Source organism: Crassostrea angulata, chromosome 5 (assembly GCF_025612915.1).
Source record: "Crassostrea angulata isolate pt1a10 chromosome 5, ASM2561291v2, whole genome shotgun sequence".
Classification (NCBI taxonomy): Eukaryota; Metazoa; Mollusca; class Bivalvia; order Ostreida; family Ostreidae; genus Magallana; species Magallana angulata.
Genome location: NC_069115.1, coordinates 53,075,749 through 53,096,693, shown reverse-complemented (window position 1 = coordinate 53,096,693; position 20,945 = coordinate 53,075,749). Strand labels below are relative to the sequence as shown.

General features: G+C 30.7%; 2 protein-coding genes and 2 pseudogenes across 2 annotated transcripts; 1 reads left to right on the top strand and 3 right to left on the bottom strand.

Moving 5' to 3' along the window:
- Positions 1-136: 136 nt before the first annotated feature.
- LOC128186228 (toll-like receptor 4) lies at positions 137-2,337 on the bottom strand. Its single transcript, XM_052856006.1, has 2 exons — positions 2,158-2,337; positions 137-2,091 (listed from the first exon to the last, which is right to left on the bottom strand). The coding sequence occupies exons 1-2, from the start codon at positions 2,315-2,317 to the stop codon at positions 137-139; spliced, it is 2,115 nt and encodes a 704-aa protein (XP_052711966.1). The 5' UTR covers positions 2,318-2,337.
- Positions 2,338-5,334: 2,997 nt separating this feature from the next.
- LOC128185505 (toll-like receptor 4) lies at positions 5,335-5,706 on the bottom strand. The gene has a single exon (XM_052855086.1). The coding sequence runs from the start codon at positions 5,704-5,706 to the stop codon at positions 5,335-5,337; it is 372 nt and encodes a 123-aa protein (XP_052711046.1).
- A 713-nt stretch (positions 5,707-6,419) lies between these two features.
- LOC128184866 (toll-like receptor 4) lies at positions 6,420-7,571 on the bottom strand (annotated as a pseudogene).
- A 5,516-nt stretch (positions 7,572-13,087) lies between these two features.
- Positions 13,088-14,720, top strand: LOC128185694 (C-type lectin mannose-binding isoform-like; annotated as a pseudogene).
- Positions 14,721-20,945: the final 6,225 nt, after the last annotated feature.

Sequence of the window (20,945 nt, the reverse complement as noted above, 5' to 3'; positions counted from 1 at the left end):
ATGATAAGAAAATAAAGATCACCAAAAAAAGAAAACTAAACAAATGTTATAGTAAGTATCTTCTATTTAAACAATGTGAAGAAATGTATTTATAAAATAAGTTCAAAATAATCATAATCGATAAGTCAAACAACAGTTATTCTTCAATCATCTTGATTAATCGATCCCAGAAATCATCATAAGCGCAGGATTCCATCGGATACTCAATGTAGCGGTCTTTCCGAATCAGATCAATGATTTTATGCGGAATTTCATCGTTATACACTTCGGGTAACAGTATAAGAATGACATAATCAAGAGATCCACGATCTTTGATGCCTTCTACTTTAGCCATGTTTAGTTCATAGTCACGCCACTTAGACTCCAAATACTTTTTGGACACTATGCAAACTGTCCGTTTGCTTTCCTGTAGACTGCTCATAATGGTGTCAACGTTAGGAATACCCGGTATGTAGTCCCGGTCTCTGATCAGGAGTCTTAAATTTTTGTCAACCTCGATCCTAGGTAAGACTTCTTTGAGAACAAACATCAATTCACACCCACAATAGGAAATGAAGGCGTCATATTGATAATGCATTGTGGTTGGCAAATGTTTTTTGAATGGAACTACAAACCCAAATCTTTGCCTGAATTTGTAAATAAGATACCGTATTTTCCATTTGTTTCGAACAAGTAGTACACTTATTATAAAAGTTAGGAATGTCGCTAATGTGACTGCACAAGCAATGTACCAGCTTAAGTATGACGCGCATTGCTTTTTCAGGATGGCCAAGGAAGATCTTAGATTTTTGAAATCAAAATAAGTATGTTTTGTAGAACAAGTGTAGTTTTCAAAGTTTAGAAAATGTTTTTTGTGCTTTTGTATCCAAATCAAGAATTCTTGATTTTCACACGTACAAGTTATCCCATTTCTAAACAAATTGATAGACAAATTAGAGTTCTGAAACGCCTTTTCAAAATGGTTGCGGTCTCCTTCACTTAAAGTTGTAAATTTGTTTTCAGACAAATCTAATGATATTAGATTTGGCATTTCAGTCAGATCTACCATCCAGTTTGATAGTCTGTTGTTGCTAGCATTTATGTACCTCAACTTGTGTGAGTTCTTAAGTAGCATCGTTGGGAGAGAGAAAATGTTATTGAAAGACATATCTATTACCCCCAAACTAGTATAAGTTGCAAATATTGTACCATCTGTGTCTGTCATAAAACTTTTATCGAACCGATTGTTTGAAATATTCAAGTACTTCATGTGACGCCCATCATTCACTGGATTATGGGAAAATATATTATTTGAAATATCACATGTAATAATGGTATTGTTTGGGAATATTATTCGACCACTGTTAGACATGATAAAATTATTCTGTAAATATACATGCCGCAGATTCGGTGCTATAAGGGAAAAACTTGGATTTTTAATTATATATCTGCCAGATTGCAAATACAAGGTCTCTAAATTTGGAGGTAAAGGCATACTCCAATTTGGCCTGCTTAGTACCGCTTGAGTATTGAAACCTGTAAAACAAGTTTTAATTTCTTTTTCAACTTTCTCTTCGCAATTCTCTAGTACTGAGTAAGGATAGTTTACTTGTGGATGATATTGATAACTCATATCGATTACTCTGACGTTTGATATTGTGTGCATTTCAATAAGAAATTCACCAGCAGTCACCTTATTCCCTGCTATTGAAAAAACCATTAAAGTTTTCGGTAAGTTATAAATTACACCACGTTCAAAAAGTTCAAGCCTATTATTAGCAAGAGACAGTTTTCTCAAATGAGTTGTTCGAATCCCATCCAAATGATGTTTCCTAATATATGTACCAATTCCTGTTGCACAATTAATTCCATCAATGATTAAAGTCAAAATGTTTGTTTTGTTTAGGTGAAACGTTATATTAGGCAAAGAGGCAAATCCCAGTTCTCTGTTATATGAAAGATTAAGGTGCTGCAGATTTATCAGCTCTCCAAAGACTGCTCTGTCAACGTCCTGTAGTTTACAGTAAGACAAATCTAGAAACTTCAGCTGTGACAAAAATTCAAAGGTTCTACCTTTTATTTGTTTTATATTATTCCAAGAAATATCAAGATGTTTCAAATTATTAGGCAATGATTTCACGGGAATGGATAAGAATCTGTTGTGACTTAAGTCTAGATAGCTGACAGTGTCGTTGAACCTTGGTATTGATGTCAAACCTCTTCCAGAACAGTTTACCACCACTTCATTATCAAAATATGTCCATGTGCAATCGGAATATAATGCTAACACAGAATATAAACTTTCCGCCGCGAGAATCCAAATGACGAAGCTTCTCATTTTATTCAGTTTTTGTAATTTCGAAATGACACAGTTTAACAAAACGACAAACAATGACTATTCCTTTATTTTTTTTATCGAATGCACTGCTTTTCATAAGGCCATCGTTTTAGCATTATAAAAAATAACAGAATATGTTGCAGCTCTACCGTGGAAATCACCAACATATCCACGTTAGCAGTATAATGTGTATTTCCCGTATGCACCCAAGAAGTACTTGGAATAATTAAGTGTAAAACAGAATTTTGTATAAGGGTTTCATTTTGACAAGAGGCATTAAGTAGCTAAACTAAACCACCAAAGGAAAGGAGTATTAACACCAACTTTAACAAAACATGTTTTTTGAAAAGTTGTTGACAAAACATACTGTATTCATTCTGTGTGATTGGTCGCTTTAATATTTATCATAAAGCTACTTTTTACTCAATTATCTTTATAATCTTGAGGAAACGTAGAAGTTATTTAGTCTTTAACAATAACTGCTCAATGATTTTTATAATGTTCGATTGTATTTTCTTTTTACATGAATTGCATAGGTTCCTCCCTTTTATTTTAAAAACAATTTACTGAAACAAAAAAGGTCATGTACAAATACTCTTCATTTTTGCACAAACAATTTCGTAAAGGTCAAAAATATAAAATATATCATAACAATAAGCAATCCCATCATTCTATTCTAAAATATTAAACATGGATTTAATTATTAACTACAACAGCATCTTATTCCAATAAGCAATATAGGTATCATAACAGTATTTCACTGAAGGTTCAAAACATGGCTAAGGCAAATTAATTCCCGAATTTCCCTTTGAATTTGCGGCGTTCACGCGACATGAGCTGATTTGCTGATGAAAACAATGTGTAAGAGGTCAAACTATGCCAGTTTTGTAATAATGCGAGGTATTTTGAATTTTTGATGCGTGTTGTTTCCGGAAGGAGGGGGGGGGGGGGTGAAAAGGCCCGGCCTTGATTTTCAACTAACTTCGAGGTAAACAAAGTCTCACGCCTTGCTGGATGCGCGTGTATATTTTGCTAGAAAATTGTAAATGAATGTTGTTTAAAAAGATGTCAAGGGGATTTTTCCAGAAGTTCGTTTTAGATTTTTAATCTGTATGTGAAGTTTTGCAATTGTGGTATATAATATATATAGTAAAATTTAAAACTGTAGTGCAACCTGCAACCGAACTAAGCTAAATTTTTTGAAATCCACAACCCAGTTTTCTATTCCTAAACAATACAGCTTACCATCTCGATTTACTTTCACGTTAGAATATTAATTAAAAATGTATTATAGAATAAAAAAAATACGAATAATTAACACCAACAATAATCAGACAATCCTACTAAATTCAGAGCCATAACTCATGAATTTACGTATTAAAAAATAGTAATTTTTTTTTGGTTTGAATCGAATTTTAAGAAACCAGTAAAACCAAAATTACTTACCCAATCTAAATAACTCCAGATTGATTGAAGAACAAAAATTAAACAAAAACAAAAACACCTCCCTCCCAAAAAAATGAAAAATTTACGCTTATAATCCTGCGTAATATCATTATTCATGTAATGATAATAATCTATTTACAATGCATTGCAATCTTCAGCTATAAAACAAACGATTTTCGTAAGATTTGAATTTTTAAAATATAGAAAATACATCATTGATATCGATAAAAGATCAGTGCCAATTTTTCTCTATCAAATATCAATCTATCATCAAGTTTGTAACATACAGCACTGAAAAGTGAGCAAAAACTTTTGATTTATTGACTTGTTTTGTGAGGTATTGATTTTTGATTTTATTGAAAAAAGTTCTGCTAGCATATGTAAATAATATATGAAACATTTAATGTTTTCATCAAAATAATTATAGTAACCATAGTTTAATTTGACAAAGGCATAAACCCAATACACCTTGAAAAGTGTTGTTATACAGAAGAGCAAAACAACAATAGAAATTTTTTGTGATTTTAAGTGTTTTGTGGAACATTAATTTCTACAAAATATGTATCTATGTGGCCACGCGGAGACCAAAAAATAACAATAAAAAAGAACAAAAACAGTTTGACACAAAGAGATACTGAAATATCTCCCCCAATTCTATCATGATTGTGACGTATACTTGCAATAATGTTTTAAAGTTTATGAAAACCGTGATGAAATTTATATTGCTTTCATTTTTAAAACGTATGAAAAAATATAGCAACTTTGGAAGGATACGGAAATTGGCATTATAGAACTTAAGGTATCAAACGAGAGAGATCTCCTAGTGATAACGTAATACAAATGATTAAAAAAATATATAGCATAAATTAAGTGTTAAACTATTAAACTTATACAAATACTTGAAAATACAACATCAATTTAATGGTAAAATAGCAAACCATATCTACATTCATTCTAACCATTGGCAAGTACTTTTCTGACTCACTAATAGCATTTAACAACCTTTTAGTTATAACCAATATAAAGATACTGTGAATACAATCCACTTTTTTTCAATATAGTTTATATTTATCATCAGACAATTATTTCAGTCTAACATTTTATTAAATGCTGGTGCCAAAAAAAATACATGCTTATATCAAGTTAATTTTTTTCAGATATTTTAAATGCTTTCAGATATTCATCATTGTGAATAGTTATATAAAAAATCTCTTTGGTTTAACACGCATAAAAATAGACACTCATTTACCTTCATTGCACCATAAGATGTGTGAATCTTCATTTCAAACGATTGAAAAAAAATTCTATTATGTGTATTTAATAATTTAACACATCTTCAGAATTGATCATATGTGTTTTTAAAGATAGAATTTTGGAATAATTTCTATCGTCAGCAAATGAAGGGAACAAATTAACTAGTACAACAACAAAACGACTGACATGTATAGACATAAGAAAACCCCCAGTAGCTTTCAGTAATCCGGATAGAAATAAGAAAAAACTACGCATAAGCATTTTCCTAATAGTAAAGAATAAAATTATCTACCAGCCTTGAATTACAGACTGTCAATTCATTGATCAAGCATCCCCATAAGCCTCTCCCAAAAGTCATCATACGCGCATGATTCCATAGGATATTCAATAAAGCGGTCTTTTTTGATAAGGTCCATGATTTTATGCGGAATTTCATCGTTATACACTTCGGGTAACAATATAAGAATGACGTAATCAAGAGATCCACGATCTTCAATGGCTTCTACTTTCGCCATGTTTAGTTCATAATCACGCCACTTAGACTCCAAATACTTCTTTGACACTATACAAATGGTCCGCTTGCTTTCCTGGAGACCATTCATTATGCTGTCGACTTTTGGAATGCCTGGCAGATAATCTCGGTCTCTGACAATGAGTTTTAGGCTTTTGTTGACCTCGAGTCGAGGCATAACTTCCTTTAAAACAAACATTAATTCTTGTCCACTGTATGAAAGGAAGGCGTCATATTCATAATGCATACCAGTTGGTATATATCTATTAAAGGGAGTTACAATTCCGAATTTTTGCTTGGATTTGTAAATAAGGTATCGTATTTTCCATTTATTTTTAACAAGTACTAAACTGATTACAAACGTAATGAATATTGCCAAAGTTACTGAACAACCTATGTACCAACCCAAATATGATGCACATTGTTTTTGCAGGGTGTTTACAGAAGATTCAAAAGTTTTGAACTTGAATAAAGCATTTGTTGAAGAACAAGTGTAGTTTTCAATATCTTTAAAGTGGGATTTATATTTAAGCATCCAGATCACAAACATTTGATTTTCACAGGTACATGCTAATCCATTTCTAGACAAATCGATAGTTAAGTTGCGTTGGAAAAGCTTCTCTAATTGATTGCAAGCTCTTGGACTAATTGTTGCAAATTTGTTATCAGACAGATCCAAGTATGTAAGATTTGACATGTGTTTAACATCGACAAACCACTCTGATAAACGATTATTGCTTGCATTCAGATATTCCAGTTTGTTTTGGTTCTTTAGCAGCAGCTTTGGAAGCGACAAGATTTTGTTAAAGGACATGTCTAACACTTCAAGATTTGTAAACGTTTTAAAAATTTCACCATCTGTGTCTCTTTCTATATCTTGGCTTAAATCATTATGAGAAATGTTCATGTATCTAACACTTTTCCCATCAAATGAACGAAATAAATGGCTACAAAAATTGTTTGAAATATCTATGGTTTCTACCTGGTTGTCTTTCGCTCGTATTTTGCCTTTCAAAGAAATAATAAAGTTGTTTTGAAGGTAAACATGTCGAAGGTTTGGAGCAATAACTGAAAATCGGGGATCAACGATATAAAGTCGACTTGATTGTGCATACAAGGTTTCCAATTTTGGAGGAAATGGCATACTCCAGTTAAAATGATGCGACATTGTTTTCTGCTGGTAAACAATTCCTTTCATGTTTTCATCCACCTTTTCTCTACATTGGTCTACAACAGAATTGGGATAAACAGGTGGGTGTAATTGGTAACTCATGTTTAGGATTTTCAATCCAGACATTGATTGATACTCCAATAGATATACACCTGCTGTTAATTTATTTTCGGCCGTAGAAAGAAACTGCACACTTTTTGGCAAATTATATATCACCCCTGGCTCAAAAAGTTCAAGTCTGTTATTAGCAAGAAACAGTTCAGACAAATTTGTTCTTTCGATGTATTTTAAATAAGATCTTTTTATCATTGTACCCACACCTGATGCACAGTTAATTCCATTAAAATTCAAGGACAAAATACTTGTTTTGTTTAGATTAAACGTTATATTAGGCATAGATGCGAATCCTAGTTCTCTGTTGTATGAAATGTTAAGATACCGTAGATTAACCAGTTCTCCAAACACTCCTTGGTCGACATCACGTATGTTGCAGTAGGACAAGTCTATATATTCCAGCTTTGGTAAAATCCCAAAGGAAGCCGTCTTTAAATGCTTAATACTATTCCACGAAATGTCAAGATGTTTCAATGTCATTGGTAATGAACTGTCATTGATTACAGTAATTTCGTTGTGACTTAAGTCTAAGTAAGTGACAGTGTCGTTGAATTTTGGAATACATTTTAAACCTCGTTCAGAACAGTTAACTTTTACCTCGTTGTCCTTGTAAGTCCATTTGCAATTTTCCAAAAAAGCACGTGAAGATATTCCATATCCTAACGTGATAATCCAAAAAAAGAAGTAAGGCAAATCGTTCATTTTTTTTATGTTCAAGAATATTGAACACGTGCGTAGCTATTTCACTAGGATTTCAAGTGACGCTATGTATCCTATCTTACAGATTATAAATTGCATGGAATAAGTTGGCCTCGTGATAGTGATATTAAAAGTAGGAAGTTAAAATTACTTCTAAAATTGATATCGAATGAATCAGTTTTATTTCAAGACTCCAGATAAGACGGTTGCCTCTCCGTCTCCCGTCAATCTTATTTGTTTTTAAATTCACGACCTAGAAATCTTAAAGATTGTAAAACTTAAGGTAGAATATACAATAAGCAAGATGAAATGTTACACAATTTTGCAATTAAAATGCTTTAGGTGATTTGATATATGATGTTTTAATAGATTGGAAAATTGTGAAAGGAAAAATTATGTATATTAAAAACGTTGATGTGTTCTGAAAGTAAGAAAGAAGAAGAAAACTGGATAAACGCCAATTAATTTTAATTTTAACATATTTCATTGTATAATAATAATTTAACCGTTCAAACTCATGTTCTAACAACCTTCTAGGTTTTTACGAAGTCAGTTACCTTGATCATACTTTGGAAGGGGGGATTTGGCACGCAAACTCTTCCGTGATTTAAGATTTCCCAGGAAAGTTTGAGATCGCTGTTCAAAATGTTTGATTTATTTGGCGGATATTTTGTGCATAACGAAATAAATCTTTGAATATTATCGCATACTAATCTTCGTTTAAACATAAAAAAAAACCAATTTAGGACTGTGTCAATAACGACTTTTACAGAAATAATTTATCACAAGTAGCTAGATAATGTTTCGCTATAGAAGAAGACCTAGTAATACAAGACAAAATGCAATTTATAATTGTTTTCTTGCATAAGATAACCCTGCTTTTATTAAACTAAAATCTTACTGACTCCGACATTGGTGTACATAGAAATAGATATGCACAAATTTTAGTGACGAAGAGAGAACAACAGGATTTTGAAAATGCCCGTAGAACAGTTTACACTCTACACAATGTCATGACCTGTTATCAGCCCCCCTTACACCAACTCCTGTACAGACCTTGACAATGTGAAAATGGGCCAATTTTCGTGGATAACTTAAATTTTACAGGTTCATGGGGAGGTAATTTCGTGTACGGTTTTATATGATTTTATTACCCCAATTAATAAATTCGTGGAGGATGTTAATTCGTGGATGAGAGATACCCAAAAACTCCACGAAATTTTAGCCACCACGAAATCTAATGATTCCACAGTATACATGTTAATTGGAACTTTCTTTGAATGAAAAAATATTTTTTTGTTTATGCTTACATTAGAAATAACAATGTATTTCATCATAAAAAAATTAAAGTATTTCACCGTATACATTTACATTTTTCAGTCTTTGCCTGTGATAACTCTAAGTATCGATTTTGTACTATATAACCCATAACTTCAAATGATGCCAAATTAGACGCCATCGGAGTTTGCTTATTTATATTAAAATATTTAATCGTACGACGGCTTTAAAGTATATACATATAAGTAAAAAGGAATCATTCTTTAAATATTCTGAGGTGATAAATAGAGCCTTTCGGGCTTTATTGGATTTGATCACACCCCGACCAAAATTATCACTTCATTATACTCAAAGAATGATTTCTTACTCCTTAAATAATTTATAAATATGTAGCTATATCTATCAGTCTCTATTGCATGATATTTTACACTATCTTTTAATGAATTTAACGCAGATTATGTATTTTTTCTGCAATGTCGCCACTTTCATATCCCGCCTGAATCACATCAAAGAAAACATTTTATTGTTTAAATGAATGTTATTATATGTAATAATGTGGTGTAATAACAGTGAATTCTACGTCAGAAATATTTAGAAATATCTAAATAGACTGGTTGTATAACAAATTACCCTTCATAACCACCTGAAATAGTTAAAATGACTGTATATTATCATATATAGCTACTTATTATTAGCCCCTACCGGTTTTCACCGGAGTGGGCTATAGCTTTCCTCTGCGTCCGTCAGTCCGTCCGTCTCCCTGTCCGTCCGTCTCTCTGTCCCACTTCAGTTTTCCCATACAGAAGACGGTAATAAATGATATTCTGCATAACAGTGCATTGTTTTCACAAATTTCTACAAACCGGTAGGGGACTTGTATTTCTTATGCAATTCTCCCAGAATGCTTGTTAATTAAGGACTTCATCTAAATCTTACAAATTTGAGCAAAGACCGTCTAATGTTACTGATAATTTTTAATGCAATTTTGTATTTATAGTTAAAATGACTATATATTATTAACTAAGGACTGGTAATTTTTTAATTTGAGTTTGTACCAAAGTATCGAAACAATTAAAATTCTATCTTAACTTATATGTTGTAACGTTCAATAAAAAATCATATTGAAGAAATGTTTGCTCTCAAAGAACGGTAGATTTTAGGAATTTGAATGCTAGTGATAAACAATCTTTGTGAAATGGCAACAGTCTCTGACATATAATGTGGTCTTTAAAATTGCATTTTACAAATTTGGTTGATTTATTCATACTCTTAGTAACAACCTCATATATATAGATCATTCTTTATTTTCATTTCATTATTTATTAATTTTCTACTTTTGTAAGTCTTTGTTGAAAAACATTATTGATGAAATGATTTGTTTAAATTTTGATTTTTCAATTATATCAAAAAACTTTTAAATCGAGTTTAAAGTGTCAAATTGATGTGTAAGCTAAAATATTCTGTTGCTCTTGAGTTAGATAACGTGTTAAGTAAAATAGCTGGATTTATATCAAGCCTGAAATTTCTGAAAATGATATTTAAAGTGGATTAAAGCCAGTCTATTTCTATTGTTCTTGCAATTATGCATACAATAGAATTATATAAAAAGAAACCGAATAAATATTATACTTTTCATAATGTAACACTTCTTTATATTGGGTCTTAATGTTTTCATATTGATTTCAAAACATCAATTATCTGTTGTCTATTTTTAATGTTTACTGAAATCATAGTTTAAATTGTGTTGTTGTAGTTCAAGTTTGTATTAATATATTGTGCTTAAATAACTCGAATTCAATTACAAATCGGTTTTAAAACATCCTATTCAGGCTACTGTCGTTAAAACTTGGCGTGAAATATTACTTTTTTCACAATTATGAGACAACTTAAGAAGACTTAAATTGAGTTTAAATAACTTTTCATCGTATTTTGAACGTCATATTAAACATGTTCGTGCAATTAAGCGCACAGATATACTTAAGAAGTTTTAAATTGAGTTTAAATAACTTTTCATCGTATTTTGAACGTCATATTAAACAATTAAGCGCACAGATATACAATTAGGATATGTTTTTTAATTTAAAAAAAAACATTTGACGTAAGTTTTAATAACTTCAAATTGATTTAAAAGGATCATTTTTATTGTTAAAGCAATTTTTTAACATTTGTAAAATAAATCAAATAAGTAAACTTGGCCAAAGAATGCTCAAAACGTTATTAAAGGTTCAGTGACACCTTGGTGGAAAGGCTGAGTTTTTTTTTCAAATTGTGAAATTGTTTAAACTGCATGAGGTAAAATAACTTATCATATTAATATATTAATATTATTTAAAAAAGAAATCTACGCATCCTATCTAACTCAAAAATCAAATTACAATTACTAATAAATTATAGTGACACAAATTGCCATAGTATACTGTTTTTTGTAGTTGATCTTTTCTGTCTAAAAAGCGAATCAGAAATCGTCATTGATGGCATTGGTATGGATTCACAAAAATTTCATTTCCATAGTTGGCACTAATGGATTCCCCGAGTAGATCTATAATCCTTTACATAGATTTACCTGTGTTTATTGAGATGGAAAATAAAACATATCCTTCTATCTGAAAACTTATATAAATTAGCACGCTGAACCGTAATCTATCCAATTAATAAACATTTGTCACGAACTTTTTTTCGGGCCTCTCGTGCGTTACCCTTAAGTCAATGACATTCGGAACACGGGAAGAGTTATCGTTCTTAGCAAAGATGTCGCTGTGCAGCTAACTTCCGTAGCTTCTCCTTGGAACGTTTCAAAATATCATGAATATCGTGGTCGCGAGTGACAAATGTTTATTAATTGGATAGATTACGGTTCAGCGTGCTAATTTATATAAGTTTTCAGATAGAATGATATGTGTGGAAGTGAGAAAAATAGATGACTTCAAAGGTATAGCGATTTTTTATATAGTAATCGTTTGAATTTCCCAGGTGGTACCTCAATGTAAACAACGGGAGTTGCTTACCTTCTCTCTTTATATATATAGGGGAAACGAGTGTGATTATAAAATGCTACCAAGTCGTGATATTTCTTTTATTTTTCGGCTGGAGACATATATAAGGGGTTGTTAATGATAATTAATAAAAGAAATTTAAAAAAATATAAAAAAAGGGGGGGGGTAGTGCACGGTCCAGTCCACAAGCACCTGAGTAAATTATTTTAAAATTTAAGATATAAGGATAAATAAACTTAACGTATGTAAAATAAGCGAAATAATTTGCTGTTCTGGGATGAAAAATGAATATCTAACAAATTTGATTCAGTAAGTAACAACAAAAGCCCCTCTGAGATACGAACTCGGGATGTACGGATCACAAGCCCGACATTTTATTCGCTCGGATATGAAATAGGCCTAAGTTACATGTAGCCGTCGATAAAATTGTTTTAACAAAACAAAATGTTATTTCGATCAGAGTTCAGGCTTTTGTTATGATGTGTTATTAACCTTAAGAATTTTTTATTTTACATTTGTGATCTGTGACCTTGATAATTACAGGATACTATAGTAAGTGTTCATATAGGGAACAATTCATATGTATTTTCCCCTGCAGTGGTTACTATCTAAACACCTACTTGACCACTAGTACAACAGATCACAACCTTTATCTTTTGAAACATTCGATATTCTGTTTTAAAAATTATTTCCTAAAAATTATAACAATCTTCATATATATTTTCAAATAATTGAACACTTCCGGTACCACTAAAACAGCAAAATGACTTTTTTGGTAGTTAACAAGGATTTAGGCTTTGAAGGTAGCGATCATTGCAAAAAAAGATTTATATAATCTACAGACGAACCTTACATATTTTTCACTGCAATGGTTACTTTCTAAACATCCACTCGACCACTAGTACAATATATAACAACGATTATCTTTTTAAATTTTCGATGTGATAAAAGGTTAATGGTATTTGCATTTTTATATAGTTTATCATATCTATTTTCTATAAATGCTGTTTGTTGAAACTGTTATACGCATGTTTGTGTTCTTAAAATAAACAGATATTTATTTAAAATAGATATCATTTATTTATAGATTCACCGTATATTTGCAATATTCTGGATAACTTGACCCTGTTTTTTTTCAAAATGATAGGTAATATTTTCCCTTCTTTGTTCTGATACGTTTTGTGTCAGGTTTTAGTCGGGACATTTTGTAACTGAATCTACCATTTGCATGAGTCGTCGGAGTACCCACGCAATATTGCAGTCAACCATGTTTGTAAGTAAATCTATATCATATATATATTAAATGTCTGACAGATTGTTTTTTCCTGCTAATTGTCACTTCTCTATTGAAGTTCAATCAAGAAGGTAATATGTTCACAATTTGGATCACTCTGACGCTGTATTTAAGCATTGGCTATGCAACAAATCGTGACGTTAGGGTAAAGGTTAATTGTTCGTCTTTGCTTAACAAGCAGCTATTCCATCTTCATTCAAATCTGTGGAATGTGTCCAAGTCAAACGAGGTACTTCACCTAGTTTATTTTTCCTTTTGGTGTGTTTACGTGTTTTTCATCAAGTAATAGAAATTTGATGTATTTGCACACAATTTCTCAGGAAAGCGTTTTCCTTACCACGTTTGAAACAAGATGTTCCCATGAGAGATGTTTTACATGGACTTCTATGGCAAAACAGGGTATGATTTAGAGAACAGTGGTAAAATTTTATAGATACAACTTTTCCAATAATCATATATTTTAAAAATTATCATGTTTATACTAATTTATGAAAAATGTTACTAAGGAAAATATAACGACATTTTTTAATGATTTTTGAAGAATAGTTTTGAATGCTATTTTGCGTAAGACTTTGCAAAGAGCTTGCCAAAGATTCAGATTTGCTGATTTATTTAATATAAAAAACATTTCGATTTATTCAGCTCCAGTACCTAAAATTTGTCCAAATGGGTGGAAGTCGAGAAAGGGAAGTTGTTATAAAGTATTCACGGATAAAGTGAACTGGTTTCAGGCCCAGATTATTGAAGATTAATAATTTTAAAAAGATGAAATATAAATACAATTTGTTTTATTTGATCTTGTCTAAATATGGATTTTTAAAAAAAAAAAAAAAAAATACACTTTCCTTACAGATGAATTGCCGAAAATATGATAGCACCCTTGCTCACATTGAGGATGAGCTTGAAAACCAATGGTTAAAGAAATAATATCCTGATATCAAAACAGGTAATTTTAACACAAACCTTAAAATCACTATAATGATACATGTAGGGCTATTATAGAGGAGCTAAAAATTAAATTTTTATATGCCAATGTTATATGAAAAGCATTGTGTTCCTTTTATCTCGATGTCAAAACAAAACAAGGAAAGATGAACTAATAAAGATCAGATTCCAATATGTGGTATGATTAAAAATTGATAGGGAAAAAACCCAAAATATTGAATTTCTTTTTATTCTTTCTCAGTCATTTTTAATTTCATTTATTAAAGTTTTGATTTTTTTTGGTCTTTTCTATATATTTAACATTATGCTAATTGTAAGACCGATGATAAAGAATACCTTGTTATTTAAAACATTCTATCTAAAGCAAGGATAAGTTTTTGAATTTATTGTTTAATTCATTTTCATCTCAGCAACATGGATAGATGTCGTTGATTTAGGAGGAGAAGGAAAATGGATGTGGTTTTCATCCGGAAAAACTGCTAATTATCTCCCTTGGGACAATGGCGAACCAAACAACTATAATTCATCGGAGCACTGTGCAGCCATATTCCATGTTGGCAAAGAAAAATGGCATGATGGAAATTGTATAAGCAGCTTTAACTTTATGTGCAAGAAAAAAATAAATTAGTGTGTGAATTTTTCATTATTTATTTTCATGTGATTTCATATTATTCAAGATTCCCTAAGAATAAATAAACAACAGGTATATTAGTCATTTATTTATATTAATCATCGGAGCTGCATAAACACTGGTTCTTAAATAGCTTGCAGGTGAAAAGAATCCAAAATCACTTCCAGCTCTAATGACCAGACGTTTGCGAAAAAAAATCTGACCAGCTGAAAATCCTGTATATTTTGGCTTCAGAAAATCGAAAACTCAATTTCCTTTATTTCACGTTCCCAAAACAAATTGTAAAATTATAATTAAAAACACCGTGTATGATAAAGTAAACTAAAATATTTCTCTAACTGTACGACAGGGGCCATTAAAAGGCCTACGCCCGGCGTAAACTTACGCTTCGCGTAAATATGGACTTATGTCAAACATTTGAACCGTTTCACTTAAAGGCGGATATTTTCACCAAAGTTAAGCCAAAAATTCAACACTTAGCCAAGGGTATTCGTAACTTTTAGCATATACATAAAATGATTGTTAATTATGTTGCTGAGAATATTGTTGCTGTCCTTAATGTTAAATTGTACAATTTGTCATGTAAATTTGATTGAATTGATATGAAATTAAGAAAATAGAAAGTTTTGATAGATGGTATCAATTCTCACAAAGAAATATTCTTACCATGGTTTACACATTATTAATATTCGCACTTGCCTTATACATATTAAAACGACATATCTAAACGACTAATCGGTACTTTTCATTCGATTAATATATTTGTAATTAATAATTTGATTTACGTTCCAAATATTTTGAGTAGATTGAGTAATGAATAATGCAGAGAATATATATGATGTACATGTAGTGCAAATGTGATTTTGTTTAAGATATGTGAAGCATTGTTTTTTCCCAACTTCCATGCAAAATATGTGCGAACGGGATATTTTGAAATTTTAAACCCACTTAATGAATTTATAGGCTTACATTTTTCACACTCTTTTACTTCATATTTGATGAGTGAAAAGTGTCATACTAAGGTAGTTAAAGATAAATCAAAAACGTATCTTTCATTATTGTTATAATGTTAATACTTAAATATGATGAAAGCTCTAAATGTAATTGAAATCATAAGTGTACATGTATAATCATATACATGTCTCTTTGCAGTTTTTTTCTCCCGACCTTCCGTCTTTTACTGACCCTTTGTCTTAAGAAGTATTTAAACGTTTCAGAGAGAGATTTTTGACTCAAGAAAATAATTGACCGTGCTTTTACATACACATATATGTTTCTGTTTGTAAACGTTACTGACAACAATTTATTTGACTGGTTGGTAGCTTTGTGTAAAAAATTGAATCTTAAGGTAACTCCATACTCGTAAAATTCTCCGATGAAAGTTGAAAAACCGAACTGATTTCAACTTAATAGACTTAAACTTCATCATTTGTAAGAAAAAATATACATGTCATCACACTTTTTGAGATGCCAGATAAACATAAACTAAAGCATATTTTAGCAACAGAAAACTGTATTTTTTTTGTTAAAAGTAAAATTTTTGTACGCAGAAATTTCTTTATCTTGTTTAATTTTATTGTCAACTTTATCAGAAAACTAAAACTACATAAATATTTTAAAATTAATCGTTGGGATAAGAAAAACTATGGCATTTAGACATACAACTGAAAGAAAGGCAGAAAAAGAGTTATTTCCCCTTAGCATCGATAAAATGTATAAAAAACAGGAAATTTAGGATAAAACTGAGCTGCAAAAATATCTTGAACTTAACAGTATTTCTTATTACATCCATGTGATTATATTCACATAAAATAGATAAAACTATCTTGCACAAATTTTAAAGAACTCAAAGTTTTACAAAATAGCATGACATCACAGAACATTGGATCTACTTTAAAGGGTACCTGCAGCATAACCCATTTTAAAGTTATGTATAGAATATATAGAATAAAAATATAGAAATAGAAATAGAATCCAATCCAAAAAAAAAAATTAAGCAATAATGCGACTTTAGCGGAGGTGAGGTCACGAAGTCAACAATTTTTAAGCCGAAATGAATAACGCTTTGAACTCAACAACAGTATATATATGCATTCAGAGTTGATATGGGATCAGAAATACCAAACCAATTGTTCATTTATCTATGAAACAATGCAAGAAAAAAGCGAACAGTTCTCATACGATTTTCTTGTTTTTCTAACAGCAGCCTTGAACTCGTGACCTCAAATTTCATCTTGCGCCAAATCGCCTTGATTCAAAAATCGTTCAGGTGTGAAATGGGGTTTTCCCCAAATATATGAAAAAGTACTTATACAATCGAAGTAAAATATTCAGAAGGTGTTTTAAACATAGATCTCCATAATATTAAAAATTCAATGGCATTGCAGGTACCCTTTTACAATTTACAACACTCAGTGTCAGGGCATACATGTACAAATAGTTTCAAAAAAGCATTCGAACGCTCTGATCTAACTATCACTTTGTTTGGAAACAGATTGCCTTGCAGTGTGACAACCAAGAATTTTTAATAACGTTTCAAGAACACAACAGTCAATTTCTCAGGAATAAAGAGGATCATCTCCCTGTTTCTTGCTAACTATTTTGGGTCATCTTTATTCTGAAAATTCTGGATCGTATAAAAATCCTAATCGTAAGTTTATATTTCAGAATACCAAATATACTATTTTGAATAGAATAGTTAAGAAAAAATTACACATTAATAGAGATTCATAATGGACTGTACTTTGTGGCGGACGGTTTTCAGGTAGGAAATGAAAATCAATTATAACTCAATAGTTTTAAAGAACTGTTACTTTAGCTTCCAAATTATTAGGCATTTCTGGTATACTTACCTTATATTTCATAAAAGTAAAAAAATAACTCGAATTTTGCAAAATATTAGCTCATTTTACGCCATACCTCAAAGTTTTGAAATGTGACCCCTACTTTTTTAAAATTTTATATTAGGTTTATGTTTATTTGTATGGAAAGTTTTGGAAAGATTGCATTACTAATATTTTTTTGTGTTAAAATTTGATTGCTCCAACATTTTGTAACAATCTTAATAAATGTTCAATCTAAATATTTGTTTTCATCATGTACTGGCATATAAAGCCACCATAAAGGCAAGGTTTTTTTTATTATCACTTAAATATTACTTATATATCTATAACATGTGTTGAACTTCATCATAATCAAATAATAGTTCAAATTACATGTACTTATATATCCAATACATATGTTTAACTTTATACGATATTATATAAATCATAATTAAATTATAGTTTAAACTATAAATATTTGTTCGATTTCCTTAAATAATCAATTTTTAGGCCAAACTCTAACAAAATGGCCTTTGACCTTGGTCACAAATAAAATGAATGAACATTTTAAGTCCCCTATCTTTATATTTAAAGGTTTTTCGGACGATGGACGTTATCTGTGTTTTAGTGCCCGCCTCCATAAAAACTACACATGTTTTACACATAGTATATATTTTGAATAAATATGGAATATTCTCTAGCCATTCCAGGAAACTACACATACTATCTAGCATGGTACATTGTACATTGATTGTATGGTCACTTTATCAGTGTTTTGCAGTCCTATCATAGGCACAGTGCTTGTTAAAAACAAATGTTTTTGGTGTTTAAAATATTTTTACCTCTAAGTGGCATAAGTATGAACTTGGGTAAGGAAGAAGGTATCGATAATTGTGGATCTCTTGATTACGTCATTTTATGTCATGGATCTAAAACAGAAAAAACGGTATATTGAGTGTCAGGGGGAGTTGTGTGCATATAACAATTTCTGGGATCGGTTATCAAAAACGCTTCGCGTCGGGCAATATTTCGTCCCTCAGGGGCTAATATAATCAATGTTGCCCTCAACCCCAGTCAATATTTGTATAATACTTAAGTGAGAGTTTAAGTACAATTGTTTATTTGCTAAGTTTCTTAACAAATATTATTAGTTTTATTCAAAGGAAGAAAATAATTTGTGTATTGCATAGAAAATTATCAAAAGAGTGAAGATATCTCATTGTTTTAAAAAGTATACATAATAACCATTAATTTTGATTATTATTGCAATTGATCAAGGTGGCTCACTATACCGTAAAATATTTTCTCAAATCAGCAGAAAATTACTTGTTTATGATAGATATCATAATAGGTAAGAAGTATTGAAGTCTAATAGGCATAAAATGTGCAATTTTGGAGGAAAAATTACATTTTCAAAAAATTTAATTCAGTTAACATAAAGAAAAGCTCCTGGCGGATTCGAACTCTTGATCCGCGGTTCAGGATCGAGCCCAATTCCACTGAGCTACGACGATATACAACCCAATCGAACTATATAAACAGTTTAACAAAACATTAAATCGCCATCTAGTGACGTACTGTCTTAAAAAGTATAACTGTAGGTGTAGTGAGGTACCTTAAACCAGATCCCTTTGATCTGCTGCTGCTTTTGCAACAATAAAAAATGATAGGAGCGGATTGAGGATCTGATTATATTTAGATTGGATTAGTATACTGACCCTATGTATATACATTTAATTGATTGTGTGTTTTATCGATTTATCTTTTAATAGTCCATCCATACCTTTTATAATGCATCTATAAGTTTCATTTTCAGGTTTTTTTTTTAAAGAATGAAAATTCACCATTGAGATTTTAAAAAAAATTGACTATTTACAATTTTATTACGTCTTGAAAATAGCAATGAAGTCTATGAGAAAATTGCATTTTTAGATACTTATTTTAAGTACAAGAAGTTTTCTCACAAATCTCTTGTTAAAAAGTTGCAAAAAGCTTCCCTCTCTTTGGACTTTTGTCAAATATATCCATAATTTTCCACACTTGTTTTTAGAAAATAATTGTTTCCTAATTTCTAAAGGGCAGACAAACCTTTTAAGAAGTTTTAAGTTCACTGCTTTAACTTGTTTAGTCACTACCTAAACTTATTCAGTTAATATTATAATATATTTATCTTTTTCTAAGTATGTTTTTACTTGCTGTTCTTTTCACATGGGCTGGATCATGAAAACTCCATTCTAATTTTGTATGTCTGTGGGTATGAATGATGTGGTGGGTTGTTAATGTAGGTGTATCACCCATATATGGTAACTTACAAATTATTTAACAAGTCACATATGGAAAAAGTCAAGATTTGTATTTAAATTTCAAGTATTCCTTGCAATATCATATTCTATAGATTATTTAATACTGTATAATCACTGCTTGACTTTATGTTTCGGAGAGGGTTTATATAGGCTTAGCCTATTGCCTAGTTCCTTTTTAATCGTCAATAAATGTTTTAATTTTTGAAAAAGTTTTTAGTGCAAACAGTTCATTTGACATCATACATACTCTCAAGTTTGGTTAATGTCAGCCTCATGATGATTTGAAAAAAAAAACATACAGTTATTTAATGCAGTTTAGATCAATCAAATTTGTTAAAATAACATCAGTTATGGATAGTAAGAAGAGTTTCCTTTCTTTAAGCTGTTCAGAATGGCAAAAACATGTACCTGCCTTTATCCTATTTAATTTTTTAAACCTGAAACTTGTGATTCTCATTGAAGCTTCAAGAAAGGATTTTTCCCGGATTTCCGGTTTTTTAAAGCCTTTGCTTAATTGTATTCCGCTTAATAGTCACGCACAAACCCTCGTTCTATTAGCAAGAGGAAATGCTCGAGATGGTGACAGAGAAAAAGAAGAGAAAAGGAAGATCAAATTTCCCTAATTAATTACAAATAAGTAGAACGCATTTATTTTACCGTAAAGACACACATGTATCGTGAATTTAGATCTTGTACAACTGATCCCAGTACTTATTTTGTAGTATTACTATTATAGCGTATTTTTTCTAAAGTAGATAATTTATCGATGTATTACTCATGTATACTTTTTTGTAACTCTATTTGGTAACAATAGAACTAAGATATTACTAGTATATCATTTAGATTTTCTTCCTGTCAAACACCAATTAATCAAACTGTTTTCCAAATTGTGTTTAAAGATGCATTTGCATCTACAAATTTACAGAAAAGGTAACTGAGATATTGTGCTTGTAAGGCTGCTCGGCAAACCAAAATACTATTATATTAAAGCTGTTATGTGTCTTCATGATATTTATATATTTACATTCACTAAGTATGTTTCCCTCTATATTTTTTTTACCGAAACTGATTGTAATTAATACATGCATGACTGTACAGAAATCTACTCAATCCAAAGGACGACTTACCTCTAGGCGTAAGAATGTGTATTTCTAATTTTCAAAAACT